We start from the raw sequence: 18507 nt of genomic DNA, 5'->3' as shown, positions 1-18507 counted from the left end.
TTTTTTTTTTACCTCATCACAGCTATTTTGAAAGTCCCTAGTCATTGTATCAGTAGCTTCACTGATGCTTTTTTCAAGCCCAGTGATTACTTTTATGACAATTGTTCTAAATTCTTGCTCAGTTATGTTGTTTAGATCTGTTTTGAGAAGTTCTGTGGCAGTGACTTCTTCCTGGAGTTTCTTTAGGGGAGAGTTCTTTTGTTTTGTCATTTTGAATAGTTTTCTGTCTCTTGTCAGTTTTAAAAGCTCATTGTGCACAGTGCATCTGTTCATATTGTTCTGATTAAGGAGCCTCATTGACTGTCCAGGGCCTGTCGTTTTAGGAAGTGTTCTTTTTAATGGTGTCTCTCAGTTTCTCTTGTTGTGCCTTTGATTATTTTATTTCCCTACTCAGTGATATTTGGGTCTCGCTGTCATGCATACTTTGGTTTGTTTCTTGGGGTAGCTCTGAAAAGGAAAACAGATAGACAAACACACAGGGAACAGAAGTGCACAAACGCACAGACAAATCATACAAACAAACAAATTAACAGGGAGAAAGGAAAAAAATTAAAGGAAGGGAGAGGAAAGAGAAGATAGAAGAGTAGAAAAAAATAAAGGGGGGCAGAGACAACAAAGGACAATGGACAGTCTAAAAGTGTGTATCCAGTCAAGGGGAGAGATAAGGATGAGATAAGGGAGACTATATCTGGATGGCAAGAGAAAAAAAAAAGAGGGAGGAAGGGAACAAGAATATAGAGAGTGAAAATATAAATTTTAAAAAGAGTAAAAAGATAATAATAATAATAATAATAATAATAATAATAATAAATAAGCACAAAAAAAAGCAGCAGCTCCCCCTCACGGATAGGTGTGGTTTGGTGTAGGTAGGTCTCAGGGGCTGCTCTTGGAGGCCCGGACTTGGTGCTTGCAGAGAGTAGAATGGCAGGGCCCCAAGCTCCACTGGAACTGAGAGCTGCAAGTCACTCTTATGAGTCCTATTTCCTTGTGCCACGGGTGAGCCAAACTGTATTTTCCAGGCCCGCCTTACTTCAAAATCCTAGTCTATGCACTTTCATGCTACCACAGTTGAGATGTTCTCGCTTTGGTGGCTGGCTTCTCAGCCGGGATAGCATAGGTGGAGGGAGCAGTTTCTCTTGGCTCCAACTGGGATTTTCGGTGCTGCTACAGAGGCAAGGTGTGCTGCAGGAGGAGAAGTGCACACCCCCACAGCTGCCACTGCCAACTCCCAGCCAGGATCACGTAGGTGGAGGTAGGAGTTTCTCTTGGCACTGGCCACGATTCGCACTGTGGCTGCCTGAGGTGCAGTACGCTGTGGAAATGAGGTGAACACTCCGGCAGCCGCAGATGAAGTGCATGCGCCTGCAGCCACGATTACACAGGGGTGGGGGCTGTTTTTTCCTTGTGCTACCTGGGTCAGGATTCATGCTGCCCAGTGGTTATATATGGAGTGAGAGTTTTTCTCTCCGTGCAAGGTTAAATGTTCTTTATCTCTTCTCTAGAGACAGTACTATCAGTGTGTTCAGTTTCTCTTTCTCTTCCCTTTGTCTCTCAGGCACTCTACGTGTTTTCCCTGTGTTAGGTTGGGATTCCCACCTCCCATGCCTCTCTCGGGCTGGCCCATTTTCCAATCTCCCCAGTTCACACTCACTCACTCAGGCATCTTTGAGGTTGTCTTCTTTCTGGAGTCTGTATTTTCTCCTTCCACTCTTGCAGATGAGAGTAATGTCCTTCTCACTTCAATAGATGGGGCAAAGTTTACAGACCTCCCTTCTTCTCCACCATCTTGGCTCCTCCCCCCACCTTCTATTTTTTTCAGTGGCTACAATAGCTAGATAAAAGATGCTGTTCTGGGGCACCTAGGTTGCTCATTCAGTTAAGCGTCCAACTTTGGCTCAGGTCATGATCTCGTGGTTTGTCAGTTTGTGCCCACCTGTGGGGCTCTGTGCTGACAGCTCAGAGCCTGGAGCCAACTTTGAAGTTTGTATCTCTTTCTCTGCCCCTCTCATGAACATGCTCGTTTCTCAATAATAAAAGAAAAACATTGAAAAATTTAACAAAAAGAATGCTATTCTTTTTTTCTCTTTTTAAAATAAATCAATAAGTGGGTTAGTTTGCTTTTTAAAAATGTTTATTTTTGAGAGAGAGAGAGATTGAGTTAGGGGGCTCAAACTCATGAACGACAAGATCATAACCTGAACAGAAGTCAAATGCTTAACTGACTGAGCCACCCAGGTGCCCCATGGCTTTTTTCCCTAGCTTCATAGTTTAGATTTGTATATCTAACTTTTTGATTTATCTGGAGTTTATTGAAGCATATGATGTGAGGTACATAATCCAAATTCATTTCTCTTCTTATGGATAATCAGATTTCCCAACAATATTTATTTGCTAATTGGTTAGTGTTTTCTTTAGTGTGTGTGTGTGTGTGTGTGTGTGTGTGTGTGTGTGTTCTTTCTAGCCAAATGGAGATATTTTTATGAGATTGGCTCTCTTTTTGTAAAACATGCTATTTCATTGATCAATCATTGTTTTTAATTCAGTGCCAAAAGATCTTTTTATATGTATAATTTTGTAAAAAGCTTTAAATCCTGAGAAGCTATATCCCATCATTATTTAAAATGGTATTTTTTTTTATTTTCATCTTGTTATTCTTCCAGGTGAATTTCACTATAAATATATCATGGTCTGTAAAACATCCTGTAGAATTTTGAATTGATATTGCATTAAGTTTATACATTAACATAAATAGTCTTATCTTTCTTGTATTTTAGCCTTGCCAGTTGGGAGCAAAGTACCTTTCCCCACTTATTCATGCCTTTATTTATTTCTTCAATTATGATTTTATTATTTCTCTTGAATACATTTCTTTTGTCATTGTTAAAATTTTCAAAGTACTTTTAAATTGATGATCTCATTCAGTGACTTTGCTATAATATTTCCATTTTAGATAAGGGAATTGATGGTACAGAGGTTGAGCAATCTGTTTGAGATCATAGGGTTAAGTTTTGATCCAGATCATAATCTAGATGCTTTGACCAGATCTTTGCCCAAGCTTTTACTGCCTTGAGGTAGTTAGGAAGTTTGGAAACCATCTCTCCAATACTCATCCCTCATTGGTCCTCAGTGCCTTCCACAGAGATAAAACACCAATATGACATTTCTGACACTGTGAGGACTGAAAGAGCAAAGTAGAATAGTGTTCTCTATGGCATAGACTCATGGATCTTCAGAAGTTTGCTCTTTCAACTTCCCTCCGTCAGATTTTAAGAATGACCAATGATTTGTGTGCAGTTTGACTCACAGAGCCATGGGAAATTAGAGCTCAATGCTGAAAAGGGCCTCAGAGACCACCTGGTCTAGCTGCTTTATTTTATTGATGAAGACTGGGACCCAGAAAGAGCAAGCTATTTGCTCAAGATCATATAGCTCAAAATATAGTGACGGAGGATGACCTTTCACCTATTATTAGAAAAATAAATGTACCAGAGGTTAAAGTCCCATCCAGAACAACTGCAGGAAACAAATTAAGGGTCAAGCAAGATAGTGATGTAGAAAGGTCCAAAGGTCTGGGTTCCAACACCAGCTCTGCCACTAACTCACTGTGAGACCTTACACAAGTCACTTAACCTCTTTAGACTTCTGTTTCTTCATTTGGAAATGGTTGGGTTGGAATATATGCTCTTTTGGAAGATTGCATTTATTAAACACTCCAGAAATTTTATTGAATATGTAAATAAGTGAACCTTTATGCTATTTTTGGAAGAGACTCAGTGAATTACATAACTGAAGAACTAAAAAGAGGAGTAACCAAAATTTTTTTTACAAAGAACCAGTACTGTAAATTTACATGGCTCTAGGTATAAATGCATTAATGTACCTTCTTTAAATGTAAAAGGTTTTCAACTTTTCAACAAGTGAAAGGCCTGATTATTTCCAGTAAGTAGATAAACAAGACACATTAGCCAAGTTAATAATATACCCATTCTGGCTGCAATATTGACACTAGTTAATGTAAGGACATATGCAGATGGGGGTAAATAAAAATCATTTTCTTAATAAAGTCTTAATTTTGTGTGTTTATTTCCTTTGGGAAGAAAAAGCAATCTCATTTTAAGGAAGAAAGATTTCACCATGTTCTAAAGACTAACAGAGAAGCATTTATTCATTCAACTAGTATTTATTGAAAGCCTACAGTACATGCACACATCAAGGAACAGAGTAATCCTGAAAAGGGAAAATTTAAAAATGAATGTGAAACTAACATTGAAAACCTGTCTTTTTTATGATTCAAGACACACACATAGCTGAGAGCTGTTTGTTTAAATCTTCACAGGCTGAAACTTGCACAGTGCAGAGGCAGAGCAGATGATGTGTGTGTAGGGGGTGAGTGGGAGGGCAAAGAGTGCAGCACTGTAAGCAGGAACTGAAGCACACAGCATAAAATGATCATATTGAGGTGTTCTTCCTCCCTCTCCCACCTTCCATGATGGAATAATAATAGGGATCCATTCCATGTGTATTGTATCACCCTTCAGAGTTTACAGAGTGCTTTCACATTCATTATCTTATTTGATCCTCATGCCAGCCATAAAAGGGAGGCATAGTGTGTATTGTTTTTTCTGTTTTTGAGATGAGAAAATAGAGGTTTCCAAAAGGTTAAGTGACTTTTCCATGGAAAAACAACACAGATTAGTGCCAGGACTAGAACTCGGGTCTTTTGTCTCTGAAAGCAGTGTTCTTATTTGGTTTTTATTTGGTGTAGTAGTTAAAATGTCTCATTCTGGATCCATATGGACCTATTATAATCCTGGCTTAGGAGATCACTGGTTCTTATTGCATTATGTGCAATCAGCCCAATATTTTCTCCTCTGGTCTTCCTATTTGGAGGTATAAGTTGTCGAATGTTCCCCTGGGCAGGCTGCTGTGCTGAGCAGCAGCAGCAACAGCAGTTAACTCCAACAATTTGGGTAGAAACATAACGAGTGAATTATTAGTACAAGAAAAAAAGATGCCTCTTACATCTGCTCGGGTCAAACTGTGTGTGCGTGTGCATGTGTGTGTTGTCTGAGGGATGGATAGAGAGTGAAGCACAAACATTATATTTCAGCCAGTCACTCTAGAGTTCACTGCTGTTGATCCAAAGTGGTAATAGCATACACACACACATACATCCACTTCCATTTGGTGAAATGGAGAGGAAAAAACAAGTAATAAATATATAAGTAGAAGTGATAATGAAGGAATGAAGAAGGAATTCAGCAAGTACCTAACATATACCAAGTGCTTTACATTTACATTTAAATATTTCACTTAATTTTTACTATTGCCCCATGACATAGGTCTAACAAGTGTCCTTCTTTTACAGGTTAGTAAACTAAAGCTCAGGTAGGTTAAGTCCTAAGTTGCAGAACCAGTAGTCTCCTAAGCCAGGATTATAATAGGTCCATATGGATCCAGAATGAGACATTTTAACTACTACACCAAATAAAAACCTGTGTTTTCTGGTAAATTGAATCACACATGTCTTTATTTTTACACTTGTCATTCTTTTTAATCATAGTTGAGAGAGCCCTCCAAGGACTCCTTGCCCAGCCTCCCACCAAATACAGGAATTTCTTCCAGACACCTCTCACTGATGACCCTCCAGTGAACCATAGGGACTCTGATTTAGTTTATATTCTATAAATGGAGATATATTTGAATGGATTTGTCCTTTATTTTGCCGGGTGCTTCGTTCAAGACAAGATCCAGGCAGTTGCATGAGGCAGCCAGCCAGTATTAGAGATACGCTGTGACTACAATAGAGAGACCTAGAGTACATGCACTAAGCTTCAGTGTCATCTGACTCCAACCATTTTGTGACCTGGTCATTTGCTCAGATGGGTATGACTGACAAATCTTTGTGGAATTCATAGTTAGTTTTGCACAGCCGCATTACTTTTGCCCCAAGTATGGTTAAAGGAATCAGTAAGGTGATGATCAGCCAGGAGTTGCATGAATCCTTTGGTTATCCTTTCACAGGATCCAAATGCTACTTTCAGACTTGAATTAGGTTTCTGATGGTCATTTAGAAACATTCCAGTTCTGCAACAATCTATTGGTGAAGAATTGAGTGAGGTCCCAGAAAACCCTCTACTGACCAAAAAGAATATGTAAGGACGCAGGTCTGAATCAAACTGACTCCATGACAGGCTTCAAGTTTCCCTCTGACCTTGGAGGCCTAGGTGTTGGTTTCTCAGAATCATTAGACAATGAAAGGGCACACATTGCCCAAGGCAGGAGGGACCACCCTTGTAACACCCAATCAAGAAAGGTCAGCTAACACCCTTAACATTTCTAGGGGCAGACCTAGAGATAGAAGCTATAGATAATCACTTATTGCTTAAGGCTAGTTACACCCTACATGAGGGTCCTGGGTCCACTCTGTAATTCGTTAATACTCTAAATGTTGTGATTGGGTCCCACCAAAAGTAACAAACACTCTGGACAATGTGTATGGTTAAAGTTACTACCAATAATGTTATGTGATAATGATTGGGTCACTGTACCTGTGTCACAATTTCCTGTAACTTCCCCCTCCTGAACCCATAAAGGCCTTACCCCGCCTTTGTTTGGGGCTCTCAGCATGGATCCACTGCATTGGTGAAGTCTGTGAGCCTGAGCTTATAAGCCCGTAATAATAAATGCCCTTTGGTTTTGCATGCATGTCTCGGTCTCCCCAGCAGTCTCTGGTTTGGGGGAATGATATTGAAACCGTGGGCATAACAAATAGTATGTATTGAAAGCTTCCACTGTTTCAGATATATTGTCACAAAAACTGAAGGGAGAGAGTTGTCTGTCAAGATGAAATCAATTGACACGTTTACCCTCTTGTTACCTTATCTGCAATAATTCCTTGGGCTTGATTTGGAAAAGTGAGGGTGAGTGAGATGGAATTCTTTATCCCCAGATTTTCTTAGTCTGTAGCCCTGAATCAGTGAAGGACATCTCTTGATGACACTTGTTTTCTTTCTCCCTCCATCATTCATTCCTTCAATAAATATTAAGGGCTTTTTGCATCCTACACCTTTATTCTCTTCCTTATTTGTGTTCCTTTTACTTTCTGAATTTTCTTTACTTATTTTACTTCTTCCCCCTCTTTCTTCCACCTTCACTGTCTCAATGTTATGTTTGGGAAATGATGATACTATTGGGGAAGGCATTTAATGTGAGAATATAGATGAGGGGAAGGTTTGGAGACTGTTGTGGATTTATTTATTTTGAATGGGACTGTGTTACCCATATCATCTAGTTTCCCATTATTTCCTTACCTAAAGCATGTCTACAGAGCTCTTATCTAGTCAAGAATAATGTCCAGCTTGGGTTGATAAAGAATTCATCTATGGTGACACACTTCATCCTTCTTGGCATGACAGACAACCCTCATCTTAGAGTCCTGCTATTTGGAGTCTTCCTTATTGTTAGTACTGTCACTATGTTGGGGAATCTAGGCCTGGTGATCCTTATCAGAGCCAGTCCTTGCCTTCATACTCCATGTACTTTTTTCTCTCTTATCTGTCCCTTCTTGATGTCTGTTTCTCTTCCATCATGATCCCAAATTTGTGTTACTCAAATGGGCTTGTTCATTATCTTTGCCTCTGCCGAATGCAATCCTTTGGCTTCCATGGCCTATGACCGATATACTGCCATCTTTAACAATCTTTTGGCTTCTATGGCCTATGACCGATATACTGCTCTACTGTGTCACCATGTCTAGAGTCTGTTGTCTCCTTTTGGTAGCAGGATGCTACTTTGGGGCGTTAGTTAACACAGTTTCTGTGACAACTTCCATCACACAACTGTCATTCTGTCAACCACATGTCCTTCCCCACTTCTTCTGTGACATCCCTCCAGTATTGGCACTGGCTTGCTCAGACACCTGGATCACTCAGATACTGGTTGTTGGCTCTGGGGGATTCACCCTGGTCACCTCCATTGTGGTGATACTTGTCTCCTACATATCTGTCCTAATTACTATCTTGGGAATTCCTTCAGCTTCTGGCAAACAAAAAGCTTTCTCTACCTGTGCTTCCCACATGATTGCTTTTGGCCTGTACTATGGAACAACTATATACACTTATTTGCAGCCCTCTTGATGAGGATCCCAAGCAGGAAATCAGATGGTTTCAGTGTTTTATGCAATGGTGATCCCCATGTTAAATCCTCTGATCTACAGTTTGAGAAACCAGAAAGTAAAAGCTGCTTTATGAAAAATATTAAAGCAGAGTCCCTAATCTTCCATTCTGTGTCTCAAGAATGTGCTATGTTCTATAAAGATTTGCCTACAGTTCTATTCACAGTGTTTTCCTTGCCTGAAAATGGAGCAAATTGAATTGCTCTGGCTAAGTGTTTAAAAGTAGTTGTTTAGATAAACAGCAACACAGTAGGAAATTACGTGGACAAAATAATGTGTATTTTCCAAAGCAATTGTCTGATAAGAAATATTTTTAAAGAGAAAAATATGCATGTGGGTATGAATGTGTCAATCTGAGTTGTGAACTGGTATATAACACTAGTCATAAATTAAAATAACTCCATGGTAACAAGGTTAGAAAACAGTGTAATTTGACTATAAGTCATAGAAATGAGCACAAATGGTAATTGAGATGAAAATTCCTTTGCTTTACCATTCATGGGCTTATATGGACGATTTACTTGATATCTTTTAGGCTAAATTAAATTGAGTTCATATTTTTCATAAGGACTCAGAAGACCCCGTAGATGTGTGTTCTCCAAATGCTGTATCATCAGTGCCACTGTGAGGTTATAAAATGTGAGCCTATATATGAATTCACATGTGCAATTATTAAGATTTTTAAGGGCAAGTCTTAAAGATAATAATACTCAGCCAAACAAGATTTTGGGTTTGCTAATTAGAATAGGATTTGAAAGATTCTTTCTGAGGGTCAATGGACCATGGATTAGTGGCAATGATTAGTGGTAATTCTAGGCCTGAATTACAGCAATGATTTCTTTTGTATGTAAATACTAAGCAGACTATTTGTATGCAAATTATAAATGAGCCAAGCCAATTGGTAAACCTGAACATACTTCCAACAGACACCACAAGTGTTAATAGAACCTGAATTAATTTATTAGTCCATGAGTGGCCCTCAGAATTTGAAAAGATGCATGAAATTTGTAGATGTTACTATCTTGTCTAACAGGCTATCTATAAAAGCATATCATCCTATACCTGAAGACTATAAAAACTTAGTATCTTTTATAGTTGAGGAAACCAAGGCGTAGAGTAGAGAAATTGACCAAGATCAAACTGCTAGTTAGGGGAAGATAGTCAATTGGTTCAAGCTGCAAGGAAAAATGGAAAGAAGTATTTATTTACATCTTTGTAAGACACAGTTTTAGGATCCTTGGATAGTTCTGTTTCTGCCTCTATTCCCTCAGACTTTCTAACCTTAGTAGCCATCTGCCAAAGACTCCTAAGCCCCAGTCATGAGAGAGTGTGGTTTACTTGATAACCATGTGAAAACCCCACCCCTTAGGGCTCCAGAACCTTATATCCAGCCACCAGCTGAAACCACCACTTGAAAGTTCCATGGCCCTTCAAACTCAATGTTCAAAAACTGAACTCTTCTAAACCTGCTCCTCCTTTTCCCCTGCCCCACTATGTAAGTAAATGGCACAATCCAGTTTCTTAAGCCAAAACATAAAGTTAGTCATTGACACTTTCCTTCCCCTCAACTCCCTACATTCAATAAATTACCAAATCATTCCAATTCCGCTTCCAAATGCCTTTTGAGGTAATTTCTTCTTCACTGCCACAGGCACTGTCTCAGATCATGATATGCACTCCTTTCTTGCCTATATTAGCAAAATAATCTTTTATCCCTTCTCTCTGAACCCACCCTAGATCCTACTAAATCTACTTTTCACATAACAACCATAGCAGTTTAAATGTAAATTGAACTAGATCAGCCTTCTCCTATTCTCCACACTGCTTAAAACTCTTTCATGTCTCTATCTATAAGATAAATACCAAACTCCTATATTTGGCATATCTTGTCTGTCCAAGTCCTATCCATTTTATAAAGTCAAAACTTAAATCCCATCTTCTTTTCTGGATAGCTTTTCCTAATGTTTCAGATGGAAGTGAGGATTCACACCCTGTTTTCCCATTGTACTTTGCACCTCTATTGTAACATTATGACAGTTGGCCTTATGATGAAATCCTCTGCATTTTTGCAGAATTTCTGTTTTGTTCACATACACTGAAACCTCTCTAAAGGAGTGGCCCTATATTTGGTTACTTTTTCATCTCCCACCCTAGGTCTAGCATAGAACCTAGTACCTAGGAAAGGCCCAAAAACATTGGCAGAGTTGAAATTCATTCACAACTAACGTTTTTACCTGCTCATTTCATTTTTTCCATCAGGTGTTCCTATATCCTATTGTGTAACGGAGGAAAGGTAGAATATCTTACCTCCTGGGGCATGAACTTCTAGCTGAATCTCCTGGTTTTGTTGATGTTTCTTGTTGACATTCACCCCATAATAGAGATCCTAAATCTCTTCTATATTGTCCTTATCTTTTCAGCTCTATACACCCAGGTACTTGCCCTCCAAACTCTTGCCTTCCTTGGATTTCTGTCCTTCTCTGGCCATGAGTACAATCAAACACATAGCAGATACTTTCTAGAAGAAAGATAATCCTCTTTGTAGGGTTCAAGGTTAAAGAGTCTCAGAAATCAGAGTAGAAATCAGAGGTAGAAGAGCTCATAGAGATCATTGGGAATGATGGGTTTTAATTTTTTAAGCACTGAAATTATTTCTTTTTAAAAAGATTTTTTAAATTTTTATTTATTTTTGAGACAGAGAGAGACAGAGCATGAGCAGAGGAGGGACAGAGAGACAGAGACACACAGAATCCAAAGCAGACTCCAGGCCCTCAGCTGTTAGCACAAAGCCCAATGTGAGGCTCAAAACCACGAATGTGAGATCATGACCTGAGCCGAAGATGGAGGCCCAACCCACTGAGCCACCCAGGCGACCCCTGAAATTACTTCTTTATGTTAATTCCAATGTAGAACAAAAATATATAAAACATCAAGGTGGACGGGACAGGCTTAGCTGCAACCAGCGTGAGATGCCTATGCTCCATTGCCAAGCACTGACCTCTCCCCCTGTGAAGCACCTCTCTAGAAAGTCAACCATAGTCTGGAAACACTACGTTAATCAAAACTGCTCTTTTCACATATGAGGAAATAGTGTTCCTAAGGGAAAGCAACATTCTGGAAATCATCCAGCTAGACAATGGCAGAGGTAGATTTAGAATTCAGGTCTCCTGATTCATACCCCAGAATATAATCTGCTATCACATTTTCTTGGGCCTCTCTCATAATATGAGATACATAACACAGCTGGGAGGGTGGGACAAAATGGGTCTCATTAGACAAGACTCAGCTGCACACATTGACTTAGCATCTATATCCTTGGCAAGTAGTAAAGTCTCCTATCCTCTAAACAGCTCCAGCAAGACCAGAGACACCTACAACCTCATCTTCTTTCAAAATCTCTATGTGAGAAGTGGTGGATCTCAGGAGATACCAAAATACTTTAGTAATGGATAGTCCTGACAGTCAGCACTGGCCAATTAATTTGTTGGCCTGGTGCAAAATGTAAATGTGAAGTCCCATATTCAAAAAGCAGAAAGGAGTGCCATTAAATATAGTCATATATAAAGATTTTTTCTTTCTACTGCATTCTCTTTTACAATCTGTCATAGTGCTTTACATTTGCGATTTAGGTGCACCTGGGTGGCTTAGTCAGTTAAGCATCTGACTTTGACTCAGGTCATGATCTCATAGTTCATGAGTTTGAGCACCATGTCAAGCTCTGTGCTGACAACTCAGAGCCTAGAACCTGCTTTGGATTCTGTGTCTCCCTCTCTTTCTGCCCCTCCCCTGCTCATGCTCTGTCTCTCTGTCTGTTTGTCTCTCTCTCTCTCTCAAAAATAAATAAACATTAAAAATGCATTTATGATTTAGTATCACACCTTCTCAGGCACAATGATACCTGTGGGGAAAGGACAACCCACATAGTTTCCTAGTGACTACACCCTGTGACTCATTGCACATATGTATGGTCCCCTGGTCAGTTTCCTCCAGCCACAAACTCCTGGGCAGATGCATTTTACCTTGGTTGAGAGTAAGTCAAGCCAGGCATATCCTTTTCCCATTGGCCAGCTGCTCCAACCCATGGTCGATAGGTGGTGACCACAGATATTGCAACCTCTGCACCAGGATGCACTAGGCACCTGGATCACGGTGACCAATGAGCCCTGCTGAGTCATCTGGCAAATCCACCATGGCACTACTACCCTGGGGCCAGGATGGCTATTACCAAAACCAACCCTGAGAAACATCTCACAGGACACATATGCCTAATCCCAATCCTTCCAAAGCTCTTGCCCAGGCCCCTGAGAATGAAGACTTGGCAGCTGTCACTGGGTTGGACAGAGAGAAAGAGGCTGGATTGGGTACTGTGTGTTAAGCGGCAAGGAAGTGAATAGATAAGAATCTATCTCACGGAGGTGGAGTGAAAGTGAAAGGGAAACTTTCAGGGAGGCACTGAAAGATGAGACTGTGCTAACAGACTTTCCAAGCTCCTGGTGCATACTCAATTGGTCCATCATATTTTGGATTTCATTTACAAAGCACAAATTGAAATTATTAAAAATTTAATTTAGTAACATTAAACCCCAAATGCAAGGCTCTTCTGAACTTAGGCCCTGTGCCATTGCAGAATCCACATGTCTATGAAGCTAGTTCTGCTTAGAGAGATGGATCTCTTTTACCTTTATCAGGCAATATAGAGTAGTGGTTAAGAGTACAAGCTCTGGGGTGCCTGGGTGGCTCAGTTGGTTAAATGGCCAATTTCGGTTCAGGTCATGATCTCACAGTCTGTGGGTTCGAACCCCACATCAGGCTCTGTGCTGATAGCTCAGAGCCTGGAGCCTGCTTAAGATTCTGTGTCTCCCTCTCTCTCTGCCCCTCCCCCCACTCACTCTCTGTCTCTCTCTCTCTCAAAATAAAATAAAGACATAAAAAATTTAAATAAAAAATACAAGTTCTGAATGAGACTGCCAGACTTTGAGACCCACCTCCCTCAGTTCCTAACTCTTTGACCTTAGACAAGTTACTTTTTTCAACCATACAATAGGGATTGTAAGATGATCTATTTCCCAAGGTTGCTGTGAGGTTTATAAGAGGAGATGCACACATATTGGTTAGAATAGTGTTCAGACATAGTATACTCAATAGCTTTTTTATTATCATTTTTTTTGCTTCTTGGAGTCCACATTTTTCAGATATCCAATAGAGGCATTAGGTTTTGTTTGCTCTGGATCTGCTACAGGCCTGTGTTCCAAATGGTTTTTACCCAGCTTACACTGCATATAATTATATTTGAGTCCCCAGTTACCTCTCTGGCTTAAGGGGAACTCCACCAGATCTGTACAAACTGAGTGAGCCTAGTCAGTTGTCACTGGTACAATTTAGGGTTTTTACTTCCTTAGAGGCGGCACCCATCAAAGTTAGTGTTAGGCCTTACCATACTTGGTCTCAGGACTATCAAATTCAGCCTTGGGGACCTCATATCCAGTTCTGCTGCCTTTCCAATAAGCTTTCAAGAAGAGGTTATCTTAATTATTTTATAAATAGTCATTCTTGGTTATTGGGCTAATGAAAAGACTACCCAAGGCAATCTCTGATGCCTCCATCCCAGTCCTCTGCCCCAGCACCAGCCATTAGGGTCATGGACATTCAAGGGGACTTGGAGTCAGAAAAAGATTTGAAACCAGTGGAGTCTAGAGAGATGAGGGATGGTGAGTGGGAGAACCTCTAGAAGTTAAGGCAGCAACCCTGTCCCCTCAGGGGTTACTAGAGAGTAATTGTTGGCTTCTTTCTGCATCTGCCATTGCTAGAGAAGCTGATCCTTGCTATCCAGGGAGCTCTTGGCACATCTCCATGTTCTCCATCCCCACCCCATATTCAGGGTGGTCTGCAGTCAGCTTCACATGGGGGCTGGGCTTCTCCAGCTATTCTGGGCTGGGTGTCCCTGCAGGCACTACTCTACGTGGTGGTGCTCAGAGCAGTATATGGTCCTGGGCTGCCTGAAGGATCCTGCTGAGATGGTCCTCTGCCTCATGAACTTGGCCAGAGCAAGTTTAGAGCAAAGCTGAATATGGGTGGGAGGAGGAGCCCAAGCAAATGCACAGATACTTGGGGATGGGTAGTTTGGGGGGGCCCAGTGACAATATCCTGTAGCCCAAAAGCTGAACAGCAGAATTCAGCTGGCTGTGTGGTTCCCAGCTAATGTCTAGGACAAGGACATCTTAAGGAACCCTTTGTCCCAGAACTGACACTTCTGTCAGTCACTCGGGCTTCTTGGAAGAATCTGGCCAGGAACATCCCATTGAAGGAAGGATGTCCCAGGCTGTCCACCCGGCTTTTGAATGGCCTGCTGATCAAGCCTCTGTAGGAGACTGGCTAGAGTACAACTGCAATCCCTACAAGGGGAGCATTCCTGAAAGTTGGAACTAGCTGAGGTCTATCTTACACTGCACTAGTGGAGTTAAGGGACCCAGAACTTTAAGCCCGGGCAATAGAAGAGGCAGATTCCATTTTGTGCAATTCTGAAAACTTGGCTTGGCTAGGATTAATGTAGAATAGAAATAAGCAAGTCCATCAACAAATATTTTATGAATGCACACGGCATATGTCAACTGATTCTAGGCAGTATCATAGTGTACAGAAGAAAATGGGACAGAGAGGTGGGAAATGCCAAAGGAATAGAAGGCCCTTTCTTTTGGGGGGCATTAAATATAGACCTCAGAGAAGAAAATGTTTAAGCATTTAGAGAAAAAGTCAAATATAAATGGGTTTTACTGTAAGGTTTTTTTTCCCTGAAAAGTGATATGTAAAATGATTCTTCCAAACTCATTTAGGTCCCACTGACTTCTGTTTTAATTTTAGAGATAAGTTCCTACTTAAAGAGATGTATCCTTGGAGCACCTGGGTGGCTCAGTCAGTTAAGCATCCGGCTTCAGCTCAGGTCATGATCTTACAGTTCGTGGGTTTGAGCCCCGCGTCGGCTCTGTGCTGACAGCTAGCTCATAGCCTGAAGCCTCTTTCAGATTCTGTCTCCCTCTCTCTCTGACCCTCCCCTGCTTGTACTGTCTCTCTCTATGTCTCTCAAAATATAAATAAAAGACATAAAAAATAAATAAAAGAGATGTAGCCTCAATTCAAAACAACAAAGGTGTTGATTTCTCTTCAGTAAGAATTGCCACCTTTTCTACAAACACTGGTTGGCCCTGATAACTAAGCAAATTATCCAAAATTACTTTTTCCATTACGGATTATGGAGAAGAAGTTAGAAGAATATATAAATGATAACCTAGAGAAAACCACTAACACTTTGGTGTATGTCTCTTTAGTCTTCTGCTTTTTAATACACGCATATGTGAATTTATGTGTGTATGGCTGTATTTGTAGTAGAATAATAGTACTATTTTGTTTCATGTTCTTTTCACTTAAAAATATATTAGAAAAAATGTGCATGTCAGTAAGCATTCTTCCTCTTGAGTTTAATGATTGGGTAATACTCCCTTGTATAGATGAACTCTCATGACTAATTATTCTTTTAAATTTTTTATTTAAATTCATTAGTTAACATAAAGTGTAATATTAGTTTCAGGTGTACACTATAGTGATTCAGCACTTCCATACACCTGGTGCTCATCACAAGTGAATTCTTTAATTCTCATCACCTATTTCACCCATTTTCCCAACCTTCTCCCCTCTGGTAACCATCGGTTTTTTCCTCCATATTTAAGTGTCTGTTTCTTGGTTTGCTTCTGTCTTCCCCCACCCTTTGCTTGTTTGTTTTCTTTCTTAAATTCCACATATGAATGAAATCATATGGTATTTGTCTTTCTCTGACTGACTTATTTTACTTAGTGTAGTTCTATCCATGTCATTGCAAATAGCAAGATTTAATTCTTTTTTTATGGCTGAATAATATTCTGAGTAATATTATATATATACGTCAATATATATGTCAACATATATATATGTCGATGGACATTTGGGCTCTTTCCCATAATTTGGCTATTGTAGATAATGCTGCTATAAACATAAGAGTGCATATATCCCTTTGAATTAGTATTTTTGTCTTCTTTGGATACATACTTAGCAGTGTGATTGCTGGATTATAGTGTAATTCTATTTTTAACTTTTTGAGGAACATCCATACTGTTTTCTACAGTGGATGTGCCAGTTTGTATTCCCACCAATAGTGCAAGAGAGTTTCCCTTTCTCCACATCCTTGCCAACACCTGTTGTTTCTTGTGTTTTTGACTTTAGCTATTCTAATAGGTGTGAGGTAGCTATAGTTTTGGTTTGCATTTCCTTGATGATAAGTGATGTTGAACATCTTTTAGTGTGTCTGTCAGCCATCTGTATGTCTTTTTTTTTTTTTTGAAAAATGTCTATTCATATCTTCTGCCCATTTTTAAATTGGATTATTCATTTTTTGGGTGTTGAGTCTGGTAAAAAGTTCTTTATGTATTTTGGATGCTAACCCTTTAGCAGATATTTCATTTTCAAATATCTTCTCCCATTCTGAAGGTTGTCTTTTAGTTTTGTTGATTGTTTCCTTCACTGTGCAGAACATTTTTATCTTGATGAAGTCCCAATAGTTTATTTTTGCTTTTGTTTCCCTTGCCTCAGGAGACATATCTAGAAAGAAATTGCAACGGCCGATGTTTCTGCCTGTGTTTTTTTTCTAGGATTTTTACCATTTCAGGTTAACAAAGAACTTTGAATAGACTGGTAGAAAGAATATATAGCTAACAATAGCTTCTATCAATGTGCTCAAAGCAAGAAATAAAATACTCAATTTGGAATCTGACTGTATTTTGTTAAATGCATAAATAGGAGCTTAGACTAAATGGAGTTACTAGGAAGAGTTATTTTCAGTGATCAAATCTCATGTTAATAAAAAGATTTTAAAGGAAACTTTCATTTGAACAGGTAGAAAAGAGAAAAGGCTGATATTCTCAATGAATTTACCAGACATTTCCCCCTCAGAGTATGGAATTTAATGTCCACAATATCTCAGTGTACAGCAATAAAGCCACCTGCCTATGCCAACTCAGTGACTGTCCATCCCACGGGTGGAAAGTGGGGAAGCAGGTAGGAGCCGTGGTTCTATAAGCTAGGCTGAGAATAGTCAAGTGGAAGGCCAGGGCGAGGACTTGCACTTGCCCTGGAGCTGAAAGCATTTTGAGGATGGTAAGGATAATGGATATTTATGGATGCAGTCCAGAGGGAATTAAGGCTTCCAAATCACAGAGAAGAAGGAAAGCCTGCCTGCCTGATCAAAGGAGTAATATCATAGAAGAGGCCAGTAGTGGAAGTTGCAGAATGGAGGGTTGAACATGTAAGCTGGTAAAGACACTGGAGTTGATGGCCCTCCTGGTGCTTTGAAAACAGGGTGGACAAGATGCTGGTCATGTGCACAGTGAATGGAGAAATCTAAGCAAGACAGATAGATAAATGGGGACTGACGCCAGAGATGACCAACAAGTTTCTTGACTACTGCAATAGCATAGAGGAGCATGAGCAGCCCAAAGTAAAGAATGAAAATAAAGGTAAATCTGAGGAGTATCAGTTATCCTTAGGAGGAACATTTACAGCACACTGGCATTTATTTCCATAGTTCCCAAAAGGCCTGTAGGACAGACCTCCTAGGATATAAAGTCAGTGATCTGATACATATTCTGGTTCAGTCCTCCAGCTTTAGTTCTTAATAATACTCTGAGTTGTCACAAAATCAGAATAGACAGTTTATGGTTATCTCAAGGGGTAAAACAAATTCATATCATTTAAAATCTATTTAAAGTGATGTTTAATTAACATGATATTTAATTCTACTTCAATTAATTTTAAGAACCCACATATTGCCTTGGAGAATTAGTGAAATTAGAAAAAATTAAATTAGTGTGTCATAATATGGAATATGCTGGGAATCATTAGTCTAAACCATCTGGATATGTGGCTGTCTCCATTCTACTTGATAATTGCCAGCATTGAAAACCCTACATCTACTCACACTCCCTTCCACCCACCACCAATAGGTAATCTCTTGAGAAATGAGAGATCTTTGGTTTGTCCAACAATATGTACTTTTCTTTAACTTATATAACAATATAGCCTCTGTTTCTTCATATATAACCCAAAAGTAATCACAGTTTCTTTCTTTCTGGATTATTGTGGGAAGTCAATAAGATAATGTACACAAAAGGTATTTCATGAAAAAATTGCCACTACTAGTCAAACTTACACCTAAGGAAAATGCCAGACAGTAGGTCTTCATTCACACAATGGAAAAAAACAAGAAACAATAACAACAATAGCCACTAACAGGAAAAAAACTTTGGGAA

General features: G+C 39.7%; 1 protein-coding gene and 1 pseudogene across 1 annotated transcript in view; both read left to right on the top strand.

Annotated features, from left to right (window-relative positions):
* The first annotated feature begins 921 nt into the window (after positions 1–921).
* On the top strand, positions 922–8276 carry LOC115283505 (annotated as a pseudogene).
* Positions 8277–13814: 5538 nt separating this feature from the next.
* LOC115283504 (olfactory receptor 8D1-like) overlaps positions 13815–18507 on the top strand; it is a 55417-nt gene continuing 50724 nt past the window's right edge. The window contains exons 1-2 of the mRNA XM_029929704.1: positions 13815–13884; positions 13984–14153. Coding sequence (XP_029785564.1) covers positions 13815–13884; positions 13984–14153 — 240 coding nt within the window. The remainder of the gene's footprint in view (positions 13885–13983; positions 14154–18507) is intronic.

This window comes from Suricata suricatta, chromosome X (assembly GCF_006229205.1).
Source record: "Suricata suricatta isolate VVHF042 chromosome X, meerkat_22Aug2017_6uvM2_HiC, whole genome shotgun sequence".
NCBI classification, from domain to species: Eukaryota; Metazoa; Chordata; class Mammalia; order Carnivora; family Herpestidae; genus Suricata; species Suricata suricatta.
This window is presented reverse-complemented; position numbering and strand designations above follow the sequence as displayed.